The sequence below is a fragment of the Rhineura floridana genome, chromosome 9 (genome assembly GCF_030035675.1).
Source record: "Rhineura floridana isolate rRhiFlo1 chromosome 9, rRhiFlo1.hap2, whole genome shotgun sequence".
NCBI lineage: Eukaryota > Metazoa > Chordata > Lepidosauria > Squamata > Rhineuridae > Rhineura > Rhineura floridana.
In genome coordinates, this window is record NC_084488.1 from 112,259,675 (window position 1) to 112,283,996 (window position 24,322).

The 24,322-nt window shown below is 42.9% G+C and overlaps 1 protein-coding gene across 4 annotated transcripts in view; it reads left to right on the forward strand.

The window, feature by feature from the left end:
• Positions 1-24,322, forward strand: part of WDFY3 (WD repeat and FYVE domain containing 3) — a 241,145-nt gene that overhangs the window by 38,701 nt on the left and 178,122 nt on the right. For all 4 annotated transcript variants that reach the window (XM_061583316.1, XM_061583318.1, XM_061583317.1 and 1 more), the window contains exon 2: positions 16,059-16,269. In XM_061583316.1, coding sequence (XP_061439300.1) covers positions 16,090-16,269 — 180 coding nt within the window. In that variant the 5' untranslated portion in view covers positions 16,059-16,089. The remainder of the gene's footprint in view (positions 1-16,058; positions 16,270-24,322) is intronic.

Below are 24,322 nucleotides of genomic sequence, written 5' to 3' on the forward strand. Positions count from 1 at the left end.
ACTGTGAAAAAGTCATCTATTTGCTTGTTTGATATGCTTCTTGTAAGTAACTTTTGATAGGGAATGCAGTGGTGAAAGTAACTAGCGAAAAATTGGCCCTTAGAAGCTTTTATCTGTCCTGTTAATGAAGCTGTCATTTTTGACAACTCAGGGCCGAATATAACTGACATATCTCAAATGGTGACTAGCCTAGGGGAAGGCAGGGAAGCCTTCGAAAGCAGCTTCAGAGCTCACGCGTGCAGTCCTGGCAGCTCAGCTCGCATAAATGCAATTTACTCTCATAGATAACTGGCAAACTGCATTTAAACCTATTGACCAGTTTTTGCAAGATATATACTGCGGAAAGCAGATTCTGATACTACCTTTCTTCAGGAGACGCATCAAAAGAATGCTGCCTCCAACAAGCTCAAAGAATGCTGGATTGAAGATTACTAAACTGCCTTTGGCACCTCTGAATCTAGAGGTGTTGATATAATAGTGTCATCTAAATGTAAATGTACTGCCTTCAAGTCGATTCCGACTTATGGCGACCCTATGAATAGAGTTTTCATGAGGCTGAGAGGCAGTGACTGGCCCAAGGTCACCCAGTGAGTTTCATGGCTATGTGGGGATTCAAACCCTGGTCTTCCAGGTCGTAGTCCAACACCTTAACCACTACGCCACACTGGCTCTAGATGTTCTTTTAAGGTGGGCCACTCCTGGTGGGCCCTAAAGGTCGCAATCTCTTTGTGATAGGAGCTGCGGACAAGGAGAGATTGCTGCTTGCTGCTGTTTATTGCCCAAATGTTAACCGGTTGTATTTTTTTTTTAAGGAAATCCTAGCTCATTTAGAGTCTTTTGGAATAGGCACCACTGTGCTTGGTGAAGATTTCAGTGGTATTCTGCACTGTGGAATGGACAAAAGTAGTACCTCACCTCTAATCCCTGCTCAATGCTGTCTTCTCCCAGTAATCAGAGCCTTATTTGCCACTAATTCATTCTTCATCATTTATTTCCTTTGACAGGGTGTGTGTGTTGTGGTCCCAGCTCAGAAATAGTGTTTGCCTTGTAGTGTTTTTTTAGAGAATGTCCCTTACTCCAGAATGCCTTCAAATCAAGTAGTACCTCTGCCACATTTAAAGCTTTTAAAGGAGCTTTCAAATTAGAAAAGGCATTGCCGAATGAAAATGCTGTACCTACTGTGACTTGCTAAATTCAATAAAAGGTTAATGGTACTTTTGGTATTGTATTGGCATGTTCGGTGATGACACTATTGTCCACTACATAGCATGAGGAGAACAATAGAGCTATTATTAATAATTTACATAGCACTGCTAGTGTGTAATATTCTTCAGAAATATTCCCATTCTTCCACTTGCAGTTATTTGGAGTTAGAATGTGTTGTGAAATCTAAATTCGCAGTTTGTCACTATACTTATTTGAATAAGTATATTGAATTGTATACGTACTGAATACTGCACTGCACTTTTCTGGAAATTTGTAGCATCACACATTATCAGCAATCCAACCAAGAGTCCTGTGGAGCCCAACCTTTTTGGGCATACTGGTAAACCAAAGAAACTGTTATGAGCACCACATGCACACCCAGCCTATTCTATTGGCAACAATAGCATGCTTCTTTCAAGACTAATTTTTTTTGGGGGGACAGTGCAGATGTCATGGAAGGCCTCTACAGATGTGGCTGCATCTTTGGGCACCATGTTGGCAAACCCTACAGCAGGGTATGTCAACATTATCCCCAAGTACTGCATATGATCACGGCCATTGTAGCTATTACTACTACATTATATCTTCCAGAGCTGGGTCCTTGTATTGAAAGAGGTCCTAGAGTTATGCCCTGTGAAGCTGTCTCCAATTAGATCCTGCTTCCCTGGAAAGCTCATGAGGGAAAGGGATAAATACAAAGAAGAAAGGGTAATGTACTTGGAATAGGGAGTAAGGGAGTATGAAGAGAAGGGGACTGAATCCTACACACACCATTTTCAAATGTTGGAGGATATACTTGTTTCTGCCCTTGCCAGCAATTTGTGCAAGTCATCCAGATTCAGAGTTTAGCACCCCCTGTTCTTTCTGAATGGTTGCCATAGTGGTCGTAGATTTTTTTTAATTACAAAAATAGGAAATTGTTTCACCAAGCGTCTAAAATCCCTAATTAGTTATCATCACAATGATTTTGCATATGACTTCTTCATTTTTTGTCCAAGTGATGACAGAAGTGTTCCTCTTATTTTCAGGCTAAATTGTCTTTTCAACTGAAGGGGTAACTTTACGTTGTAATGGTGATCTTTCAGTTAATTGCTGGGATTGAACATCTTTTACTCCATGCTAGATTGTGTCTTTGTATTTTTAAGAATTTATTTAGCTATTTTTTTCTTAATTATTTTGCTTTGTTTAATGTTAGTGGAAGGCATTTGGAATGAGATTAATCTCTGTCAGGAAAATGTAATGAATGAGGCAGCTTTGAAAATCTCATTGTGAGGTATCTGAGTAACTACATATAATAATAAATAATAATAATAAAATTTTATTTTTAGGCCGCCTATCTGGCCGAATGAATGGCCACTCTAGGCGGCGTACATAATTAAAATTAAGATACAACATATAATACAGTTTTAACATATAATACCGTTATAATCCACCAACCTACATCTATACACTGTAAGCTAAAACTATCTTGGAGTCCTGTATGCCCGCTGAAACAACCAAGTTTTTAGTCCTTGGCGAAAACTTACCAGGGAGGGGGCATGGCGAAGATCATATGGTAGAGAATTCCAGAGGGTGGGGGCCACAACTGAAAATGCCCTCTCTCTGGTCCGCACCAGCCTAGCTGTCTTAACTGGTGGGACCGAGAGAAGGTCTTGTGAGGCAGATCTCGTCAGGCGGCATATTTGGTGATGCTGGAGGTGCTCCTTTAGATAAACTGGACCAACACCGTATAGGGCTTTAAAGGTTAACACCAACACCTTGAATTGGGCTCAGTACACAACTGGTAACCAGTGCAGGTCTTCTAGCACTGGGGTGATATGATCACGGCGGCGGCTGTTCTTAATCAACCGTGCCGCCACATTCTGTACCAGTTGTAATTTCCGGACCGTCTTCAAGGGTATCCCCACATAGAGCGCATTACAGTAGTCTAAGCGAGAGGAGACCAGGGCGTGCACCACCCGTGGGAGCAGATGGACCGGAAGGTAGGGTCGCAGCCTCTGTATCAGATGTAATTGATACCAAGCTGCCGGCTCACTGCTGACACCTGAGCCTCCATGGACAGCTGGGAGTCAAGAATGACCCCGAGGCTGCGAACCTGGTCCTTCAGGGGCAATCTGAGTGTCATCCGCATATTGGTGACACCCAAATCTCCTGATGATGGCCCCCAGCAGCTTTACACAGATGTTAAACAGCATGGGAGAGAGGATAGAGCCCTGTGGCACACCACAATTAAGAGGCCAAGGGTCTGAAACCTCCTCTCCCAATGCCACCCTCTGGTGCCTGTCAGAGAGATAGGAATGGAACCACCGTAAAACAGTGCCCCCAATTCCCATTCCCTCCAGGCGATCCAAGAGGATACCGTGGTCAACGGTATCGAAAGCCGCTGAGAGATCCAGGAGGACGAGGAAGGAGTGTTCTCCCCTATCCAACGCCCTCCTTAAATCATCCACCAGAGCGACCAAGGCTGTTTCAGTTCCATATCCAGTCCTGAAGCCCGATTGGAATGGATCTAAATAATCGGTTTCCTCCAAGTGTGTCTGTAACTGTTTGGTCACCACCCGTTCGATCACCTTGCCCAAGAATGGTAGGTTAGAGACTGGGTGAAAGTTGTTTAAATCTTGGGGATCCAAGGAGGGTTTTTTCAAGATGGGCTTTATTACCGCCTCCTTGAGGGCAGATGGCAATGCACCCTCTTCCAAGGAAGCATTTACCACCGCCTTGATCCCTTCGCTCAGTCTCTCTTTGCAGCCCACAATGAGCCACGTGGGGCAAGGGTCAAACAAACAAGTGGTCAGTCTCACCATAGAGAACACCTTGTCCACTTCCTCAGAGGAAAGAGGCTGAAACCGATCCCACTGGACCGGATCGCAACTGATCGCCTCAGGCCTGCTTCCTGTGTCCACGGCGTGCGGAATTGAGCTCTTCAGGCGATCGATTTTATCCGCAAAGTGTTTTGCAAATGCGTCACAGGAGGCTTTAGAGTGCTCCATGGGTTCCTGGGCAACTGGACCGACCAGGCTTCGGACCACTTGGAACAACCTCCTGGGACAACATTCCACGGATGCAATAGAGGCAGCAAAAAAATCCTTCTTTGCTGCCTTTGTTGCCACTTGGTAGGCTGCTATCGCTGCTCTAACCAGTGTCCGATCGTCCTCAGAGCGAGATTTCCGCCACTGGCGTTCTAGCTGTCTCACCTCCTGCCTCAAACCCCGCAACCGTGGTGTATACCACGGTGCGGTTTGAGTTCTATTCAGGGGGAGAGGACGTTTCGGAGCCACCCGGTCTATTTCCCCGGTGAGCTCCCTATTCCACTCTGTCACCAGGGTTTCGACCGGGCGGCCTTCAGACAGCTCCAAATCTCCCAGCGCATTCAGGAATCCTTTTGGCTCCATCAGGGGTCTGGGGCGGACCATCCGAATAGGTCCCTGTCCCCTGCGGAGGGTGTGCGGCAATAAGAGGTCCATTTTCACCAGATAGTGATCTGACCATGACACGGGGTTCGAAGAAATAACCCCCATTTTCAGAGCACTACCACCCCCTCCAGAGATAAATACAAGGTCGAGAGCATGACCAGCTACATGGGTGGGCCCACAGTTACTAAGGTGCACTTCCCAGGAAGTCACGGTTTCCATGAAATCCCGAGGGGCTCCTATGAGATCCGCCTCGGCATGCAGGTTAAAGTCCCCCAAAACCAAAAGGTTGGGGGAGAGAACCCGCACGGCCGAGATAACCTCTAGCACCTCGGTCAGGGAGTCAGCTGTGCAGCGGGGTGGGCGGTACACAAGAAGAATCCCGAAACTGCCCTTAGGGCCCAACCTCCAGTACATGCAATCAACAAACTTGATCTCGTGGAGAGGGGGTCTGGCAAAAATCAAGGACGCCCGATAAATAACTGCCACTCACCCTCCCCGCCTACCAATCCTCAGCTGCTGCGCGTACTGGAAACCGGCTGGACACATGGCCCCAAGCACAGGAGCTGAGGCCTCATCCAGCCATGTCTCCGTAATGCATATCAGGTCTGCGTTCTCATCCATGATCATGTCATGGATGAGAGATGTTTTTTGTACCACAGACCTGGCATTACACAACAGCAGTCGAAGATTGGTTGGAGCTGTACATCCCCCAGTTATCTTCGGGTAATGAGCAGGCCCGGAACAGGGGATGGATATAATGCATCTATCCCTTGTTCCCCGAGACTGGCCTGGCCTGCCCCTAGCACCTTTCCGGCATCTGCCGCCTAGCCTCTGAATGTTGCGGCTTCCCACCCTCCCCACCGGGACTCTCTCTGCTATGCACATGACCCCCTCCCGTCCGGGCCTCAACAGAATCCCCCAGTCCTAACGACCCACACGGAGTTCTAAAAATCTGTTATTAACCCCTCCCCTCCCAACTCAATTACCACCAGGCACCTCAGACGGGCGCACCGGCGACTCTCCTTCCCTCACCTCCCCCTCGTACAAACCCCAAAAGGGCCGGCAGGTAGCGCCCCAAAACACTCCCGGAACGCCATCGCAGCAGCAATCTGGCGATAAACCAACCGCTGCCGTTGGGTCCAGGCGCCCGCCAGCCAAGGTGCCTCCACGCGACAAAGCCACGCCCACACCTCGGCCTCTTCCCACAGCGCCTCCTCCGCCACCGGGTCAACTGTCCTGCATCAAGACGGGGAGGCCGGCCACACCCAACCGCCAGCCGCCCCCCCTGATGCCCCCCAGCTGCCGCCGGTCTAGCGTTTTCCACGGCCTCTCCAGGCCCAATCGTCCTCCGCGTTCCTCCGCTGCCGCCGGGTCGCTCCTCCGCGGCGCTCTTTCGCCGCCGCCGGGCCGCTCCTCTTCGGCGGTTAGCCTAGTATAATGTACCTGGAGTTCTTGATTTTTCTAATTTTGCACAATTGTTCTACATTAGCAGTGACTTTTCTGTTACTCTCAGTCGATTACTTTTTTTTCTTGAGAAAAGAGTGGGTAAACCCATGCAGGTTCACATTTTATAACTTTAATAAGAACTGCTGTGAAATGGCATATCCTTTGAGCCAGTTGTATATTTCTGAAGTTTTATTACCTGTATGTTTAATAATTTGAGGCTTACCTTTTGAGTGGAAAGCATTTTGCTGCACTTCATCTCTGCAAGTTACAATAATCTTGGCGGAATGGGAAATACTGCAGAGTGAGAAAACAGAGTTGAGAGGAGGCACAAAAGCATACTTTGACATGTTATGTGAACTAGACTAACCTTGTTCAAAATTCAATGGCAGTAGAACACCAGAGGGATAATACTGTGTCCTTGCAAATTCTGCTATCAGAAAGTACCTGCTATCAGGGTCTCCTCCCTGTCATGCGTCTTAATTCAATCCCTAATTTTTTAGTCTGGAAAAAGAGTGTGTTTTGCAATGGGCTTTTCAAGTTTGCTTGTTCATACATTGTTGACCATACATAATTTGTGGTAGTAGGGTTAAGTCTTCATATAGCTTTATTTTTCTGAAGATGACAGCAGTCCTGGGAGTGTCTGTCCTTGCTGACTTGTCAAGGTAGCACGATACTGTGGTTACTAACAATCCACCCTTTTTTGTAGTTCCTAAGGAGGGGGAAATCCTCCTCATCTGCCAAGAAAATCCTAAATGGGGAATGGCTTCATTCTCGTGACATAAAAGTCAGTGATACCAGTTTCAGGACAGATGCCTCTGCACAAGCAAGTACACTGTTTTTCATATCACCACAGTCCTCACATTTTCAGTCAGTGTCAAAACATAAGGCTTGGTTTTGCTGTCGATGTAGAAAGTGGAATTTTAGATCACAGCAGATGTAACACTTGCTGGACCTTAACCATGGTTGAGGAATGTGAAGTTGGCCATTATTTTGCACATTCCCCCCCCCCCCGCTGCCAGGTAACTTGTGTGTTCTGCAAACACAACAGTTGTCAAAATGCCCGAGCTATCCTTTAGACTAGGGTTGGGGAACCTGTAGAGGTTGTTACACTCCAGATACCATCAGCTCCAAGCAGTGTGGCCAGTGGAAGGTATGATGGCTGTTGTAGTCCAGCAGCATTTGGAGGGCTAGAGGTTCTCCACACTACAGTCTATTAGGCTGTAAAGTTTATAAGAAAGCACATTACTCCTATGTGTGTTACAGTGCTGTGCACACTCCTGACACAAGTGAAGTATAGACTGTAATGATATATGAAGAATGAATAAATCAAGATATTTCTAGCTATCCTGTATGTGAATTTGAGTGGATTTTCTCCTCCCACCTGCTTGGTTTCCCTGTTCTTTCTAAACGCTACATTAATCAGCATATGCTAGCTGACACAAGCAGGGAGGAGGGCCCTTGCCTGAAGCGGAACGGGTTCATCCCTTATTGCTCATCCCTTATTGCTCGTCCTCCTACGACAAACAAGTCCGGCAGTGGTGATGAATAGAACAGCAGCCCTCTGCTTCTGTTGTCAAGTCAGCTTGCACGCTGGTACAGCAAGCTCCAGGAGACTCCAGTGCAAAGCTCTGAGTTTCTCTTGGACTGCCTGAAGGATGTTGTTTCATGTTGGGCTGGCAGTAGTAGATAATCACAAGAAATAGGTGACTGCTGCTCTTTTCTTTAAAAACAGAAAATTTTAAAACTTAAGATGCCTGCGAGGAACGTGAAAAAAACCAGGTGGGATCATTATTTTGTTTTCCTTTGGACTGGAAAATTTGTTGAACTTTAATGTCAAATGTTCATTGTGTGAAATTGTTACAAGCATATTTCCAGTGTAAGATTTTGGAATCTGTTAGATATTGCCAAACCAAAACAGCACAAACATCCTGGCAAACATTTATGTAGGAAGAAAATAGTAAATTTTACATTTTTTTACAATAATAGAGCAGTCATTTTATACAATAAAATATCCCTGTCACAGATGCTTTTTTCTTTTTGATCATGCATTGAACATGAATAATATTTTGTTCTATTGTTATGAAAATGATATTAAATGTTCCCAAGGTTTTTTTCACCTTGTATTTTTGCATGAGAGATGAAAATTGGGTCATGGGACGAAAATGAACATGGTGGGTTTTTTTAACTTGCTATTTAATAAAAACAGCATATGCTAATAATGACTAAAAATAAAACGTGATAAATTTCAACTTCTCATGTCTCATTCCTTTTAACTGAATGTTTTACTCTTGGAGCAGTGATTCATTACGGTGTTTACAAATGCTATAGCACTCTTGTCAGAAATACACCATGGGAAGTGGTCTGTGAATTACTTTGCATTTTGATTTAATAATCTTATTAATGTAGTCCTATGTTGTTAGGACAAAACAGAGTTTAAAAAGTTATAGAAAACAAATAGCTTTATATGATTGTTTGGCCTTCTCTTTAGAATCCCAGAGTAAGCTTGTTGTGAATGAATGTTTTGTGCAGAACCGTTTAGATATTGCATAGTTTCTCTGTGAAAGTAATCTTTTGTGAGAGAAGCAGCTGGAGAAACATGGGTCAAATGTTTATTGCAGCAGCCATCTTGGTGCCAGTGATAGTGTTATTTCTGATTTGTATTGATCTTCATACTGAAAACATGAGAGGGAACACATCATTTAAACACGAAATCAGAATCTAACTTTTTTTTTCAGATTTCAGAATTTCTTTTTTTTTTCAACATTACGATTCATTAAAATCCAATTTATTTAGAAAAGGGAAAAAATAACCCCCCTTTTCTTTTCTCCCTTTTGAAAAGAGGGGAAGAAAGAAGAAGGGGGAGGGGCAGAAAAGGAAAAAAGAAGCAGAACTAAGCTAAATTCATTTACAAACTATAAATTCCAGTCAGAGGTGGATGAACCTTAATTTTGTGTACATAATCAAAACTTTTTTTCCTTATTCGTTTAGTACATTATAGATGTGCTAAATTTCCTTACCAATTTGTTCCATAATTCAGGGAATCCGACTTTCCAATTATTAGCTGACCTCATTTCTTTCCCCCCACAAAGTTTCATTTATCTTTGCCATACTTCCACATAAATTGAGGGTATTGCGTACCTGTGTGTATCATCATTTGTATAAGAAATAGTCCTGCCATATTGCTAAATATTGATCTTGTGTCATTTGTTGTCCTCTAGGTGCCCTAATATTATGCAGGCTTTATGTTTGTTTACTACAGTCTGGATACATGTGTGCTCAATTTGTAGAGATGTTAAATATGAAGTGTCTTGTCTTGCATTATCACAAGGACCCTTCCGGATTTTACAGTTATCTGTGACCAGTTTGTTTGTAGTCTAGAAAGCTGCTTGGCCACAGTTCTGTTTCACACCCTAAAATCCTAGTTGGTAGCTCAAAATTCTGTTGATCTTAGGCACTGAAGAGGTGTTTCAGAGTGTGGTTTTTTTTTTTTAAAAAAAGGAGATGACATACTTTAATGCTTCACTTGACAAGGATACATATATTTCCTCCAAATTTCCCAGATGCTTTTGGGAGCCCATCATTCATATCTGATAGTCATTGGTGAAACATGATTCTATCAAGGGTCCCAGGCTATGGTCTGAAAGTGCATGAGGCTACCACCTTGCTGAAGCTTGGCAGGTCTGGTCTGGTCAGTGCATGGATGAGAGACCACATGGGAACCGGATGTATGCCACCTTGGGTTCTCTCAGAGCTCGGACGTAATTAGCTACAAGTAACAAATTACTTGTAATTCATTACTTTTTTGAGGAACAAGTGGGTAATTCCTTTACATTTTGATTGTAATAAAACTGGGAGTAATTGTATTACTTTTGTGGAGTAATTGTAATGTTTCCAGTATTACTTGGGAGGGGGAGCAGGGGAAGTCTTCTGCTTCTCTGATTTGTGGATGAATAAATAAAGCCTCAAACTGGGCTTCTGTGTAGCGTCGCTCTTCCCTCATGCTCTGTGGGTGGGTAGGAAGCGACAAGGGAGGAGGTGGAGAGTGAGATGGGGTGGAGTGGAGAAAACAATTGTTTAAAAAAATGGATGATGGTGGTGAAGAATGAAGTAGAGAGAGATAAAGGAGGAGAAGGAGGCAGCAGCAGAATGGAGATAAAGAACTGTGGAGATGAAAGGTGTGTGTGTGTGTGTGTGTGTGTGTGAGAGAGAGAGAGAGAGAGAGAGAGTATACCTCCACCACCCTCTCTAGCTACTGTGCTGCATTTGCAGTATTTTAACTGCATTTGAGTGCCCCTTAGTTGGTGGCAGAGCAGGGTTCGGGAGGTGATGAAGTGAGAGAGATTATGCTTGCTGGTTGAGGGGGGGGTTGCACTTGGTTTGATGTGCAGAGATCTGAGTGGTAGCCTCTGCCTCCCTCCTCACCTCCCTTACCAGTGGAGAGACAACCATTGCTATCTTATGGATAAAAAGAATTATTCTACTACCTCTGTATGTGTGTGTTTATTTTCAATTTTGTTTTAGTCTACTTAGATGTGCAGCAGCCAAGGCCAGCACCTTGTAGGTGTTTTTTTAAAAAAGTAATTGAAATGTAATTGTAGTGATTACTTTTGAGGAAAAATTAAGTAATCAGTTACTTTCAGAGCAATTGTAATTGTAATGGTAATTACTACTTTTTGGGCCATGTAATTATAACTGTTGTTTATTTTTAAAAGTAATATTCCAAGCTCTGGGTTCTCCGATGACAAAAGGCAGGGTATAACCGTAAGATAATGATTCTTCCCCACTATCTAGTGCAACTTTCTCCAAGCCAGTGCTCTCCAGATTTTTTGGACGACAACTTATATTGTCCCTGACCATTGGCCATACTGGCTGTGGCAGATTGGAGTTGTAGTGCAACATCTGCAGGCCAATAAGTTGGGAGATGCTGGTCTACTTCCACCATTGCTATCAAAGCCTTTCTCCTTGTGGAGAGAATCCAGTGTGAATTAATCTGCCTTTTAGAAAGTTATTGCAGCCATTGAGTGCATTAGAACTGAAGTAACTTAATCAGGAAACTGAAAATGTCTGTCGTTTCTCCCTAAAATTATTTAATTATTATTGGTTTGTTCGTTAAATTTATATCCTGCCTTTCCTCCCAAAAAGGAGCACAGGATGGCAAACAAGTGATAAAAACACTACAAACATCTTTTTTTAAAAACAATATTTTAAAACATCTTAAAAAGCAATTCCAACACATAGACTGGGATCAGGTCTCTACGTAAAGGCTTGTTGAAACAGGAAGATCGTCAGTAGGTGCCAGAAAGACAAAAGATGGTGCCTATCCAATATTTAAGGGGATGGAATTCCAAAGGGTAGGTGCCACAACAGCAAAGGTCCGCTTCAGAGCTGGCTCTAAAGGGCAGCCAGGTGGGGCACTGGCCCGAGGGCCCCTGGGGCTACAGGGGCCCCTGAGGAGCCCCTCCGCTCCCCTTCTGCAATCCACAGCAGCAGTCCTGCCGCTGATAGCAGGGCAGGAGCTTCAGAGCCACCCACCGTTCCCCCGGTTCACCTACCTTTCTCTCTGTTGCTTTTTGCGGCTGCGTGCACTGTGCACACAGGTTTGCTATCAGTCAAGATGGCGGCAGAGGTTTCCCTAAGGGGCTGAAGCCTCTGCTGCCATCTTGGTTGATGGCAGCAATGCGCGCATGTACTATGCATGCGTGCCATCAACCAAGATGGCGGCAGAGGCTTCAGCCCCTTAGGGAAACCTCGGTTGCCATCTTGATTGATGGCAAACCTGCGCATGCAGTGCGCGCCGCTGAAAAAACAGCAGAGAGAAAGGTATGTAGAATGGGGAAATGGCGGGCGGCCCTGCGATCCGTGGTACCAATCCTGCTGCGAATCACAGAACGGGAGTGCCGGGGCCCGGGGCAGGCTGATGCCCAAGGGCATGCCTTGGGCCGGCCCTGGTCTGCTTCCTATGTTGTGTGGAATGGACCTCCTCATAAGATGGTATTTGTAGGAGGCCCTCAGCTGCAGAGCACAGTGACTGACTGGGTATATAAGGGGTAAGACTATCTTTCAGGTATCCTGGTCCCAAGCTGCATAGGGCTTTGTACACCAAAAACCAGCCCCTTGAACTTAGCTTGGTAGCTATCGGGCATCCAGTGCAATTCTTTCAGCAGTGCAGTAACCAGAGCTGTGGAGTCGGTATGTCAAACCTTCAATTCCGACTCCTCTATTTTTCTACTGTGCGACTCTGACTCCTTCATAAATGGCAAATGTATATTAATTTTTCTACTGTCTGACTCTGACTCTGATTCCTTCATAAATGGCAAATGTATTTTAGTGTATTAATATTAATAAATTAATATTGATATTAAAATATTGATTTTATTTTGAAGTCGGAGTCAGTACATTTCTTCCGACTCCACCCAAAATTGCTTCCGACTCCACAGCCCTGGCAGTAACATACAGGCAATATCCCGGTCTAATCAGCACCACTGCATTTTGCACTGGCTGCAGCTTCTGGACCAACCTCAAGGGCAGCCCCACATAGAGCGCATTATAGTGATCCAGCCTGCAGGTTACCAGTGCATGGCGACAGTGGCCAGACTATCCTGGTCCAGTCTTACCAGAAGTGTTTAACGCCTTTATCCAAGCAGGTTTCATGCTGTGTACTGCCTGTGTGTTAAGGGTTTGTTTGATTTTTTGCAATTTATTGAACCATATTATAAAGAATTTACTCCTCCAGCCGTACCTACCACAACATTTTGAATTCATTAGTTTCTAGGTATTTGTTGTACAACTTGAATATCTGCTAAATGCAGCTACTGAACTATTTTATTTTTGGAGATCCCAGTTTTCATACTTGGTCTAAAGAAGAGAACATTGGAAATGTAAATACATTTATTTGAAAGTTACCTCTTCTGTCTAGGAGTACAAGGTGATGTATAATAAGTGGACTGCACTCTCAGTCTAAGTAGTTTGGGGGTTGAGTTTGTGTTAAAGGGGCACTTCTAAGGTACTTGGGACAGTAGTGAAGATAAATATTTTTTTCTATGGATACTACTATAAAACCAAAGAAATACGTGTCCATTTAATTTTACCATATTCCGAATGTGTTTTGAAATGGCTGAGGGTATTTTTAAGTGTGCCAGCTTAAAAAGCTGGAGAAAGTCTCCTGATGAATGTTGAGATAATTATCTGGTTGCTTGCTTAAATAACACCCTTTGGAAGTAACAAACCCATTGTGTAGTCCTATAATAGCTATTGTTAAACTAAATACAGTCTGTGTTGCTTAGTCATTACCTAACCGTTTTTGTTTTTAACAAATGTTTTGAAAGCAGCAGTATTATTTACCCCTAAATTATCATATATTGTAATGATTCATGATGAATGTATATTAATCCACTACATTCCTGCCCCCATATTTGCATTATTTAATATAGCCTGGAGGTACTTTATCTGCCTGCCATATGTAGTCAACCTTTCCATTAAACAGTATAAATAAATAAATGCAGTTCCACACAGGTATTCTAGGAACAATGGTTTATCTGGGGGAAGTTCAAATCTCAATATACAATGAGTTCCAGACAGGGATATCAAAATGAAAGGCATTCACAGTATACTGTAACACAGATTCTGATTATGGTAACCAAAAATGAACTGCCAGAATTTTTGACTTTCATTCTATTAATTTTGTGTATGGCCTTTGCTCTTTTGGAGAGTTTCTTAATGATGTCCAGCTGTGACATCCAGTCAAGGTACAATGTCCTTCACTATATAACTTGAGAATTTCATATCCTCCCTGTTTCCATTTGTGCATGAGGAATTGAACAGTACTCTTGCAGCAAATGGTAATCTGGGCTCGGTGTGTATCACTGATCTGTGAAAGCTCTGTATATGCCTTTCCTTTGTAAAATACAACGTGAGAATCTTGGCAGTCATTTAAAAAGAAATGGCAGATATCCTCCACTTAAGCTTGAAAGTATGTGGGGAAATACTTTGTAGTTTCAGTAAATTCCCTCCCCTTGAATATTAGGCAGGTGCCATCTTTCTGCTATCTTTTCGGCGCCTTTTGAAGACTTTCGTCTTTCAACAAGCCTTTTAAGTTGAGACCTATCCCAGTCTGCATCTGTGTTAGAATTGCTTGTTAATATGTGTTTTTTTAACAATATGTTTTAACCCTTTTTTAAAGATGTTTTTAAAGCTTTTTAAAAAAAATGTTTTGAACATTGTTTTGTTTTAATGTTTTTTAAGGCCTATTTTTATGATGTTTTAAAGTGTTTTTAGCGTTTCTGTTTGCTGCCCTGGGCTCCTGCTGGGAGGAAGGGCGAGATATAAACCAAATAATAAATAAATAACCAGAGCAGGGCTAAACAGCATTTCCAGTTGCTAGGGGAGGCTCAGTGTTCAGCATAGTTATCTCTGTGCCTTTCTCATTAATATTGGAAGCACCACGAATTGGCAACATAAGCAAACATGGCGCAGAATAGAACCTCTTTGTGAAAAATTTTCTGTTGGAACTTTTGTCTGTGTGCGCGCAATGTATACATAGCGTGTGCCCTGCATGTAGCTTTTTCCACTGCTGTTAACTCCATGCTAGAATTTCAGTCCTAGCAGTTATGGTGGTATTCATGAACTGAAGGCATACTGGCAAAGGCACACTGTCCTCTTCTCCTCACTGGAATTCCCTGGATGGAGCAGATAGTTTTCATCAGCAGATATTGGCCCTTAGTTTGTGGAGATAATCATCTACAATAATCTAGTACTTCAAGAAAGTTTTGAAGGACTAGGTAGCTGTAAATAGAAAGTGTATGCATAACCACGGGGTTCAGTCTTGCTTTTTAATTGGTGGGTCAGTATTGGCTCTAGTATCTTTGTTTGTGTACATGAGTAAACATTCTTTCAGCCATTTGAGATAAATCAGTTAGACAGGTATATGTGCCTGATATAACTACATTTATGTAGTTATATCTGCAGCTGAAACTTATTTAAGCATCATGTCTTGAATCTGGAACAATTAATTTAGTTAAGTGGAAACAATATAAAGACACACATGTCTTTTATCCCCAAGCAAATAGCAGCTTTGGAGGGAGAGTTTTCCCTTGGAGGAAATGGCACAAGGGAAAGGGGTTAAATCCTCTGGATTGGAAGCCTGCTCCCATTGTTATTTTTTCAAAAAAGTTCAAAAAGAGAAACACAATAATATGCTTCTTATCTCCTCTAGTCTGACCCCAAATATGATTCTGGTCTGGGGCTGTGACCAGCTTCCCTTCAGCTTCCTTTTCAAGCGTATAAGGATATGGTCATCTTTTATTGCCACATATGGGTCTCCCACAATGGCTGTGAGAGAGAGACTTATTCAAAAGGGAGATAAAATTTGCCCAATTTTTTTCTTGCTAGTTAGGCCTTCAGATTTTGTTTTTCCTCCCCCTGAGAGGCAGTGACATACAGAAAAATACTAAGCTTTTGGTTTGACCCAAAATCTTTTTTGGAGGAATTTGTGGTACTCAAAAGTCTCTGATATTGCACATATATGTTTGGAATATTTGAATCAAATATATATAGGAGAAAGCTTTACTTGGCCTGTAAATTCATCTTGGCAACTTCATGCGAAGCCAACTTTGTTGCTGAGAGCACATCCTTATGGACTTGGGATACATATTTGCAGACTCCACAATGGAATAAATAGTGGCAGACCTACACTGCCCAAAGACATTTTGAATGTAATAGTCAGAAACCTTGAAGAAGTCGGGTGCTGGCTGATTTATTGTCTCAAATCAGAAGATATATCTCAGAATTATGCTTTGTACTGTTTGATTAGCTATGCATAGCCGTGTGTGAGAGAAGGACTTATGGTGTACATTTAGCTGAAAGTAAATAATCCTGATTCTTCCACAATTCCTCCTTATTTTTGCTTATACATAAATTATCTATTGTTGACTGTGTAGGTGTAGGTGGGGCGGGGCTTGGAATTGTTTTAACTTTGCTCTGGTTTTTCCTGAACAGGACAAAAGGGGTCTTTCAGAAACCAGCAAAGATGAATATGGTGAAGAGGATAATGGGTCGACCCCGGCAGGAGGAATGTAGCCCCCAGGATAACGCTCTAGGGTTGATGCACCTTCGTCGACTCTTCACGGAACTGTGTCATCCACCTCGGCACATGACCCAGAAAGAACAGGAAGAGAAGCTTTACATGATGCTACCGGTTTTTAATAGGGTAAGCCCATCTGAATGCAGACTGATTTATTGGCTCCAATTATGTGGGCTCTAAATGATGTGATCCCTCCCCCCCCAAAAAAAAAAATGGTGCATGGAGAGTATGGAGTGGGAAGAGAGGCTGGAGAGATTGGATTTCAAAGCTAAATAACAGAATGTCAGTTTTTGCCTTCTTTGTATCTAAATCACTGTAAAATCACAATGTGTACATTGCTGGCTGTTTTTGAATTGGAATTGGACCCTTTGAACTTAAATCTCAACTCCTAGAATAATAGAGGTGGAAGAGGTCATCCAGTGCAGGAAACCAACTGCTACAGCATCCTTGATGAGTGGCCATTCAGATCCTATTTAAAAAAACGCTATCTGAGAATCTGTGCTATCTGAGTCATTCTGTTCCAGTTAAAATGTGAAAAGTCAGCTTGAATGTTGTGACCAGTTTTTTCTGAGAGAGGATTTTGGATTCAGCCTTAGTGTCAAGTAATGTTGGACTTTGAACTTCTTAGCTTCTTTGTAATATTCCTGTATTGTGAATGCAGTTCTGATTTCCCCCCCAGAGAATTTTCTACAGTATTGGTATAGTCTCTCTGTGTGTATGTTACTTATCAAATTTATGTGATTCAGCATTTCCTGAAATAACTACTGAAGAGACCCCCCTCCAGAAGCCCAAAGTTGCATGCACTGAATTCCATGAACTTCCTTGCATGCATTCCTTGTCCCTAGTGCTACTAGGTTAGTGCTTAAATACAAGGCTTAGATGAAGTCATTGATGTTTTGAGACAAGTTTAGGCTTTGTGTTTAAGCAGCTGAGTGAGAGCAGGCTGGCAGAGGAGAGTTGGAGTGCTCTATTCCTCTTCTGCATTCAGCATAGAAATCAAGTGGGCTGCCAGAGAAAGGGATCCTGCTTTCTCTGTGCCCAGCATAGAAAAGCAGTGGTTTGCTACAGGAGGGACGAAGTGCTTTGTCCTTCCTCTTCCAGCCCCTAGTGGGGTAGTAATTTTTGTTGCAGGCTAGTAAGTTTTGTTGCAATAGGGTAGGTTGGTTTAAAAAAGGGGGGATTCTAAATCTCTAAGAAGGGAGCTGATGTAAATTGTAAATTATGAAACAAGTTTGCAGCTTCATACTTCATATATTGGCTACTGGAAGAATTAAAGCATATCTGCTTGCAGTTGCCAGGAACATCATCCAGAATTTCTGGTCATGCAGCCCATGTGCTTTCTGTGCTCGGAATTTATAGTTGCTTAGAAGAACAATTGTGAAATTAAGGATTACTGTTTGGCTTTCCTCTATACATATGCAAAGACATCAAGCATGTAAGGACCCCTCTATACACATGTAAGGGCACCATGTGCTTGAAGAATAAGTCCCCAGAATTTCCTCAAAGCAAGGACTGATTAACTGGGCAGCCCACTGTTTCTCTCTTGAAAGCAAATTATACAGCCATAACAGTGGCTGTATGCTATAGCCAGCATGGATTTTTCACATTCCACAACATTAAATTGAAAATACCCTCCATGCCATTTTGATGCTTCCCATAAGCTCATTCAAAACTTATACTCCCGAACTCAGAAAGGCTTGCTTAACAACCCTCTCAATTTTCATGGTGATACACAAAACAGTCAGAGAGAATTGAGAGTTCGAAGTGTAAAAAGACAGAAAAAAACCCCAGAGCCGTTTTGGACTTTTTTCTGTCAGAGCTTTCATAATCTGTTGAAATTCATTAAAAATCAGCCATGTTCACAGAGTACCTGTAATCCTTTTACTGACCTTGCCCCATACTCTGATCTTCATCTTCTGCAGATTAAACGTTAAAAAAATGCCTGGCTGATTTTTAATTAATTTAAGAAATTTAGCATTGAACTGAATGATAAGGTCAGGCATTCTCGGTAAGGACCAACTGTCAGTGTTGTAAAAGCCAGACTCACAGCTGCTGGGCTTGCCTAACCAGTGGGCCACACCCACACCAGACTTTGATTTCACATGAGACAGTCATGGCTTCCCTCAAAGAATTCTGGGAAGCATAGTTTGTGAAGGGTGTTGACAGGAGACTCCTATTCCACTGGCAGAGCTCCAGTGGCCAGACTGGTTTAAGTCAGCCACTCTGATTGTAGGTCTGTGAGGGGAACACGGCGTCTCCTAGCAACTCTCAGCACCCTTCAGTAACTACACGTCCCAGGATTCTTTGGGAGAAGCCATGACTGTCTAGAGTGAAGTAAAGGCCTGGTGTGGATGTGGGCAGGGACAGCTTTGGTTTAAATTTGGGTGGGAGGCTACATGTGCCGCTGTAAAATAAAAGGTGGGGGAAACGCTGAAAAGCAATGATACTGTTCACAATGTTTTCCTTTTGGAAAGAAAAGTAGTTTTCCCTTTGCCCAGTGCCCACCCACCCAATCTCCTCCCCTCCCCTCCTCCTACTCTCCCTGCCCCTCCCCCAGGTCAGGGTTGGACTATGACCTGGGAGACCAGGGTTTGAATCCCCACACAGTCATGAAGCTCACTGGGTGACCTTGGGCTAGTCACTGCCTCTCAGACTCAGAGGAAGGCAATGGTAAAACCACCTCTGAATACCTTTTACCATGAAAACCCTATTCATGGGGTTGCCATAAGTCGGGATCGACTTGAAGGCAGTCCATTTCCATTTTCAAACATGATTGCACAGAAATAAATCCCATTGAACTCAAAAAGTATGCAAATGACCAAACCCACCCTCCCTTCTCCTTCTTATCTCCTCCCTCTTGCCCCTTCCCTTCCCTCCCCATTCCCTCCTTTCCTTCCCCCCCATTCCCTTTCCTCCTCCCCATGGTCAGCTTTACCTATCTTAAGCATGATTGCACGGGAGTAAATCCCACTGAACTCAATAAACATGCAAATGATCAAACCTGTCCTCCTCCCCTCCCCCTCCTTCCTGCTCCCCTCCTCCCCTTTGCTGTTCCTCCCCTCCCTCCTCCTCCTTCCCTCCCCATTCCCAGTGGTCAGTTTCACCTATTGCAGGGGAGTAAATCCCACTGAACTCAATAAGCATGCAAATGATCAATCCATTCTCAGCAAACTTGGACAGGATCCCATTTCTTATCTCCCAGATTAAAAAGCAGGGAAATTCACTAATACGCAAAAACCCTTGTAGTATAATAACGTACCTATAGCCCACAGATATTTCTACCAAACTTTAAAAAGCAAGGAGATTGGGCAGCTATAGTGAATGCACCAGGGGAGCAGGAGACCTGACCTCCTGTCTGAGATATTGTATTGCCCTACAAATTTGTCAAAATGCAAACACAATTTGGGTTGGTCTTTCACAGTCCAATCCACTTCCTGTGTGGCTTGCAATAATTTGGTAACCTGCCTCTGAGCATATGGTGAGTCGTGACAACACCTGAAGTCATCCCAAATAACAGAAACAAGACATATGCTGTGCTGATCTTATTTTAGCAAGGAGAAAGCAACAATATTAAGGCAGTTGATATAGTTCAGATAGGCACTTTAAATATGTTTGATTTACTTTGCAATTTCAGTGACGTTTCCTATAGGAAATCATTTTCTTTTGTTTCTATTTCTGTGAATATGTGAAGTACAGCAACACTTTGCAAAATTTACACTAAAAAAACTCCAAAAATAATTGTGGAATAATGGCACTGACTATTCTGCAGAATAGTCTCCAATGGACCGCAGAAGTGTCTCAGTTTGCAAACATAAAACTTTGGGAGGTGAAATATATTCTAGCAAAATTCCAGGTATGCTCTATGTTTTTTTAATTGACCATGCCCACCTTTACGTAAATGAAATGGCTTAAACATAGCAGGCTGAAAACATGCATCCTCTTTTTTCCAGCAGCTAGAGTCATTGCTGAAGTAGCAACATACTGTAATCAGTCTGATTTTACATCAGACTGCAGTTTCAATTCAACTGTAAATGCACCCAAAATAGAAACAGAACATAACCTCCAATTTGAAACACAAAAGGCTATCTTCACCATCATATGACATTGACCAATAAAAAGGCTTTGAAATTAATGAAAATAAATTTGACACACATTTCTAGGATGAATAATGAGGGAATAGTTTTCTATATTAGATTCTCTGTAGAAACATTAGTAACATAGGAAAGAAGCAAAGTAAGAACACCAAGAAACATACAAAAATATACTTTTCCATCTTTGGAGACGGCGGGTGTTGCCACCACTCACCATATGCTCAGAGGCACATGTTACCAAATTCTTCCAAGCTACACAGGAAGTGGATTGGACTGTGAAAGACCAACCCAAATGGTGTTTGCATTTTAACAAATTTGTAGGGCAGTCCAATATCTCAGAGAGGAGGTCAGGTCTCCTGCTCCCCTGGTACATTCACTATAGCTGCCCAATCTCCCTGCTTTTAAAGTTTGATAGAAATATCTGTGGGCTATAGGTACATTCTTAAACTGCAAGGGGTTTTGCCTGTTCATCTTGGTTTGGTTGTCAATTTAAATATTCATGATTTATAAAAATAAATCATCTGTTGTATAATATGTATACCACAGAAGTTAAACCTTTTTGCCTTGGTTCATTGTTTTTCATTATGTTCCAGCAAGGAAAAATAAGTGTTTGGACAAACACGAGAACCACTGTGGTGTAATAGTTAAGAGTGTTGAATTATGACTTGGGAGACCAGGAATCACATCCCACTCAGCTGTGAAGGTCACTTGGTGACCTTGAGCCAATCACTGCCTCTCAGCCTAACCTACCTCACAGGGTTTTTTTGAAGATAAAATTGGGAGGGGAGAACCATGTGCCCATCTTGAGCTCCCTGGAGAAAAAGGTGGTATAAAAATGTAATAAAGAAGAATGGCAGTAGATGGAACAGAGCAGTTGTTCCCAAACCTTTTCCCCCACAGACCACTGGAGACAAACTGTGAGCTCAAGTTCAGAGATAACACTAAGCCAAAGCATGGTTTAGCTCTGGGTAGCATGGTGCTTGCAGGACTAGAGGAAGAGTGAAGTGGTTCTGATTTTTTTCCCTCTAAGTACCTGCATGCTTGTTCACACTGGGCCAGTGTCAAACTTAGATTAGCTGTATAATGTGTGGAATGGCCCCAAGAGGCTACGCATCTTTTGTAAAACTGCAGTGTTTCTTGACTCTCCTGAACTATTCTTTTGTATCTCATGTTATCTGAGAAGTGGACAAAGAGTAGTCATTCAGCAATATGTAATTGCAAATTAGTTTTCTCTGTCATATCCCTTCATACAATCGGGTGCTGTATGGGGTGATTTTAGACCGAATAGCAACAAGCTAAAATAGCAAGGATTTTTTTTTAGCTTGTAAAATGTGGACATTGTACTGAAAAGGTCTCTGACAGTAAACAGTGCTTTGGTTCATAACGTCTTGTGTTTTCTTGTCACTGTTTTACTTGCACAGTCTTGAATACTTAATGATGCATGTTAATGTTCCTGAAAAGTGACATAACTGTATATATAGTATGAGGGTGCTGAAACGAGAGGCTTTTTTAAAAAATAAAAAACAAAAACCCCAAAGTTTCTTAAGTGATTGCCTTCAAATAAAAGGCATGTGTTGGCTGCAGCTCTTACGGTAAAGTGCTTTTGATTTAAAGATATAAAAGATCAATATGAAGAACTGTGGAAAGTAAGCATGCCCTCCTTCCCCACAAACATCTGGTAGGCTGCAAATAGGTGAGGGGGAGGAGGAAGAAGTCTGTGTCAAAGCACAGCCTTACATTTCTGCTAGATCATCTTGCAGACAAATCCAGGCGGTTGCCTCCATTATCTTTTCCAAATTACTGTGATGTAGAACTGAAACAAGTTATTCAGTATAACAGTTTTAACTGTCTGGTGCATGATCAAAAGCCATAGGCTGCCTTCAGAGCTGGCTCTAAAGGGCGGCCAGGTGGGGCCCTGGCTGAGGGTCCTGCAGCCCACAGGGGCCCCTGAAGGGCCCCTTGTTATGGTGGGGGAGTAGTACTCCCCTTCTGCAGCAGGCTCCCTGCCGCGGATCACAGGGAGGGAGCTGCGTGCCCGCTTGTTTGCTGTCCCCCTGCCTGCCTGCTCACTCGCTCACTCTCCCCCCCACCTGCTTGCTCCCTCTCCCCACTCCCGCTCCCCCCTGACCTCCCGCTCCTCTGTCCGCCTGGTAGGTAGGTAGGTGGGCCATGCTTGCATGTGCCAGGGCCCAAGGCAGGCTGGTGCTCAAAGGCATGCCTGGGGCCGGCCCTGGCTGCCTTAGTGCAAGTATAGGAAGACTACAACATTGTGGCTTGATTCTCTCTGTAGAAGGTTTTTGTCCATAGCTATGTGAAAGATATTTTCCACAGACATCAAGTCTGGCTGCAGGTATTTCTGGTTACAATACATTTTATTAGGCATTTTGACGGGGACAGTGAGTGAGCCTTGAGGGAGCAAGGATGCAGAAAGTTAAGGGAGTAGGATAAGTTGATAGGTTGTTCGTTTATAAGAGTTTTTATATGCCACCAACTGCATTTTAAAAAAAATGGCAGAATTGAGTCTCATTGAATTTGATGAGTGGGTGTAGGATTGCAGCCTTAGGGTTGTACTCAGCTAAGTCATATAGCTGTATTGGGGTGGTGGCATTTATTTTATTTATTTATCAAAATGTATAAACTGCTTAATCAACAAAAGCCTCTAATCAGTTTACATAAAACAATGCAAAGGGTTATATTCAGCTGTCTTACCCAGAATAGACCTACCTAAATAATTAAAGCCAAGTTGGTCATGTCTGGTAACTTCAGTGGGTCTATCTTGAAGAGGACTAGCATTGAATCCCACCCATAATCTTTACTGTATCCCAAAGTAGGAATCTCCCTATTTATACATGGGGCCAGACTGATGATCTGAAAACCCTTGGCAAAACAAACTTTTCTTAAAGGTCACAAAATATCAAAACTGTAGATGCCTTCTCTGATTTTAGTAGGAGCAGTGTTCCAAAGTACTGGTGCCACTCCTGTAAAAGCCTTTGTTTGTGTAGAAATTAAATATGTGACAACTGTGGAACAGTCAGGAGGACTTGCAATGATCTTGTTGGTGTATAAGGGACGAGGTGGTTGTCCAAGTAGCCTGAAGGCCATTTATGGCTTTATACACCAACAGTAATAGTGTATATCTTGAACTTAATTTAGATGTCTGGGAACTGTACAGTGGCTGCATTATATCTGTGCTGTATGGCTCCTGTGAATGCAAGGGGTGGGGGGAGTAACCTCTAGCCATGTCACTAACGCTAGCAATATTGCCTATTCTCAGATGCTTTTAGAAATCTGGGAAAGTGCAGCAGTGGTATCGCTGAGCTGTAGGGCCTGGCCCCAAGCTACACTCTTTGGATGAAAAGGCCCCTGCTTAGCTGCTCAGTTTGTACTTTTTAAAAAAAAACTTACCGTACCCTTTTTTTTGGTACTTTTGTACTTAAAAAAACCTGTTTTAGCTGTTTCATGGTATGCTTGTATATCACCTTGATTTACATGTAACAGGCAATTCATGAATTAATAAATAATCAAATAATAATAATAATTGTATGAAATGTATTCCTGTGCAGCTGTCATTGTCTAGAAATTGTGGAAGGCAAGGAGTAAGAAAAACTATTTGCCAAGCAGATATTACACACACACACACACACACACACACACAGGGGGCAGAGGCAGCTAATGGCTCCTACTTCTGTATATGTTCACTTACAATTCCTTCCAGCTTTTTGAACCTTGCTTCAGGGGAACTTTCAGAATACTCAACAGGCTGAGCTTGGTTAGATATGTCTACTTCTTATTGCTGTGAATAAACTACACCAAGGCTGTATTACAGTGTTGGGAAAGGACTGTAGCTCAGTGGTAGAGCACATATTTGCATACGGTAGGCCCTATGTTCAATCTCCACCATCTCCAGGTTGGGCTTGGAAGGACTCCTGTCTGAAACCTTGGAGAGCTGCTACCATTGATTGTAGTCAATACTGAGTTAGGGGGACGAGTGGTCCAACTTAGTACAAGGCATCTTCCTTTGTCCTATGACCCACAAGTATGGACCACTCCTCTCCCCTTGCAATATGCAATTGCAGCTGCTATGCAGT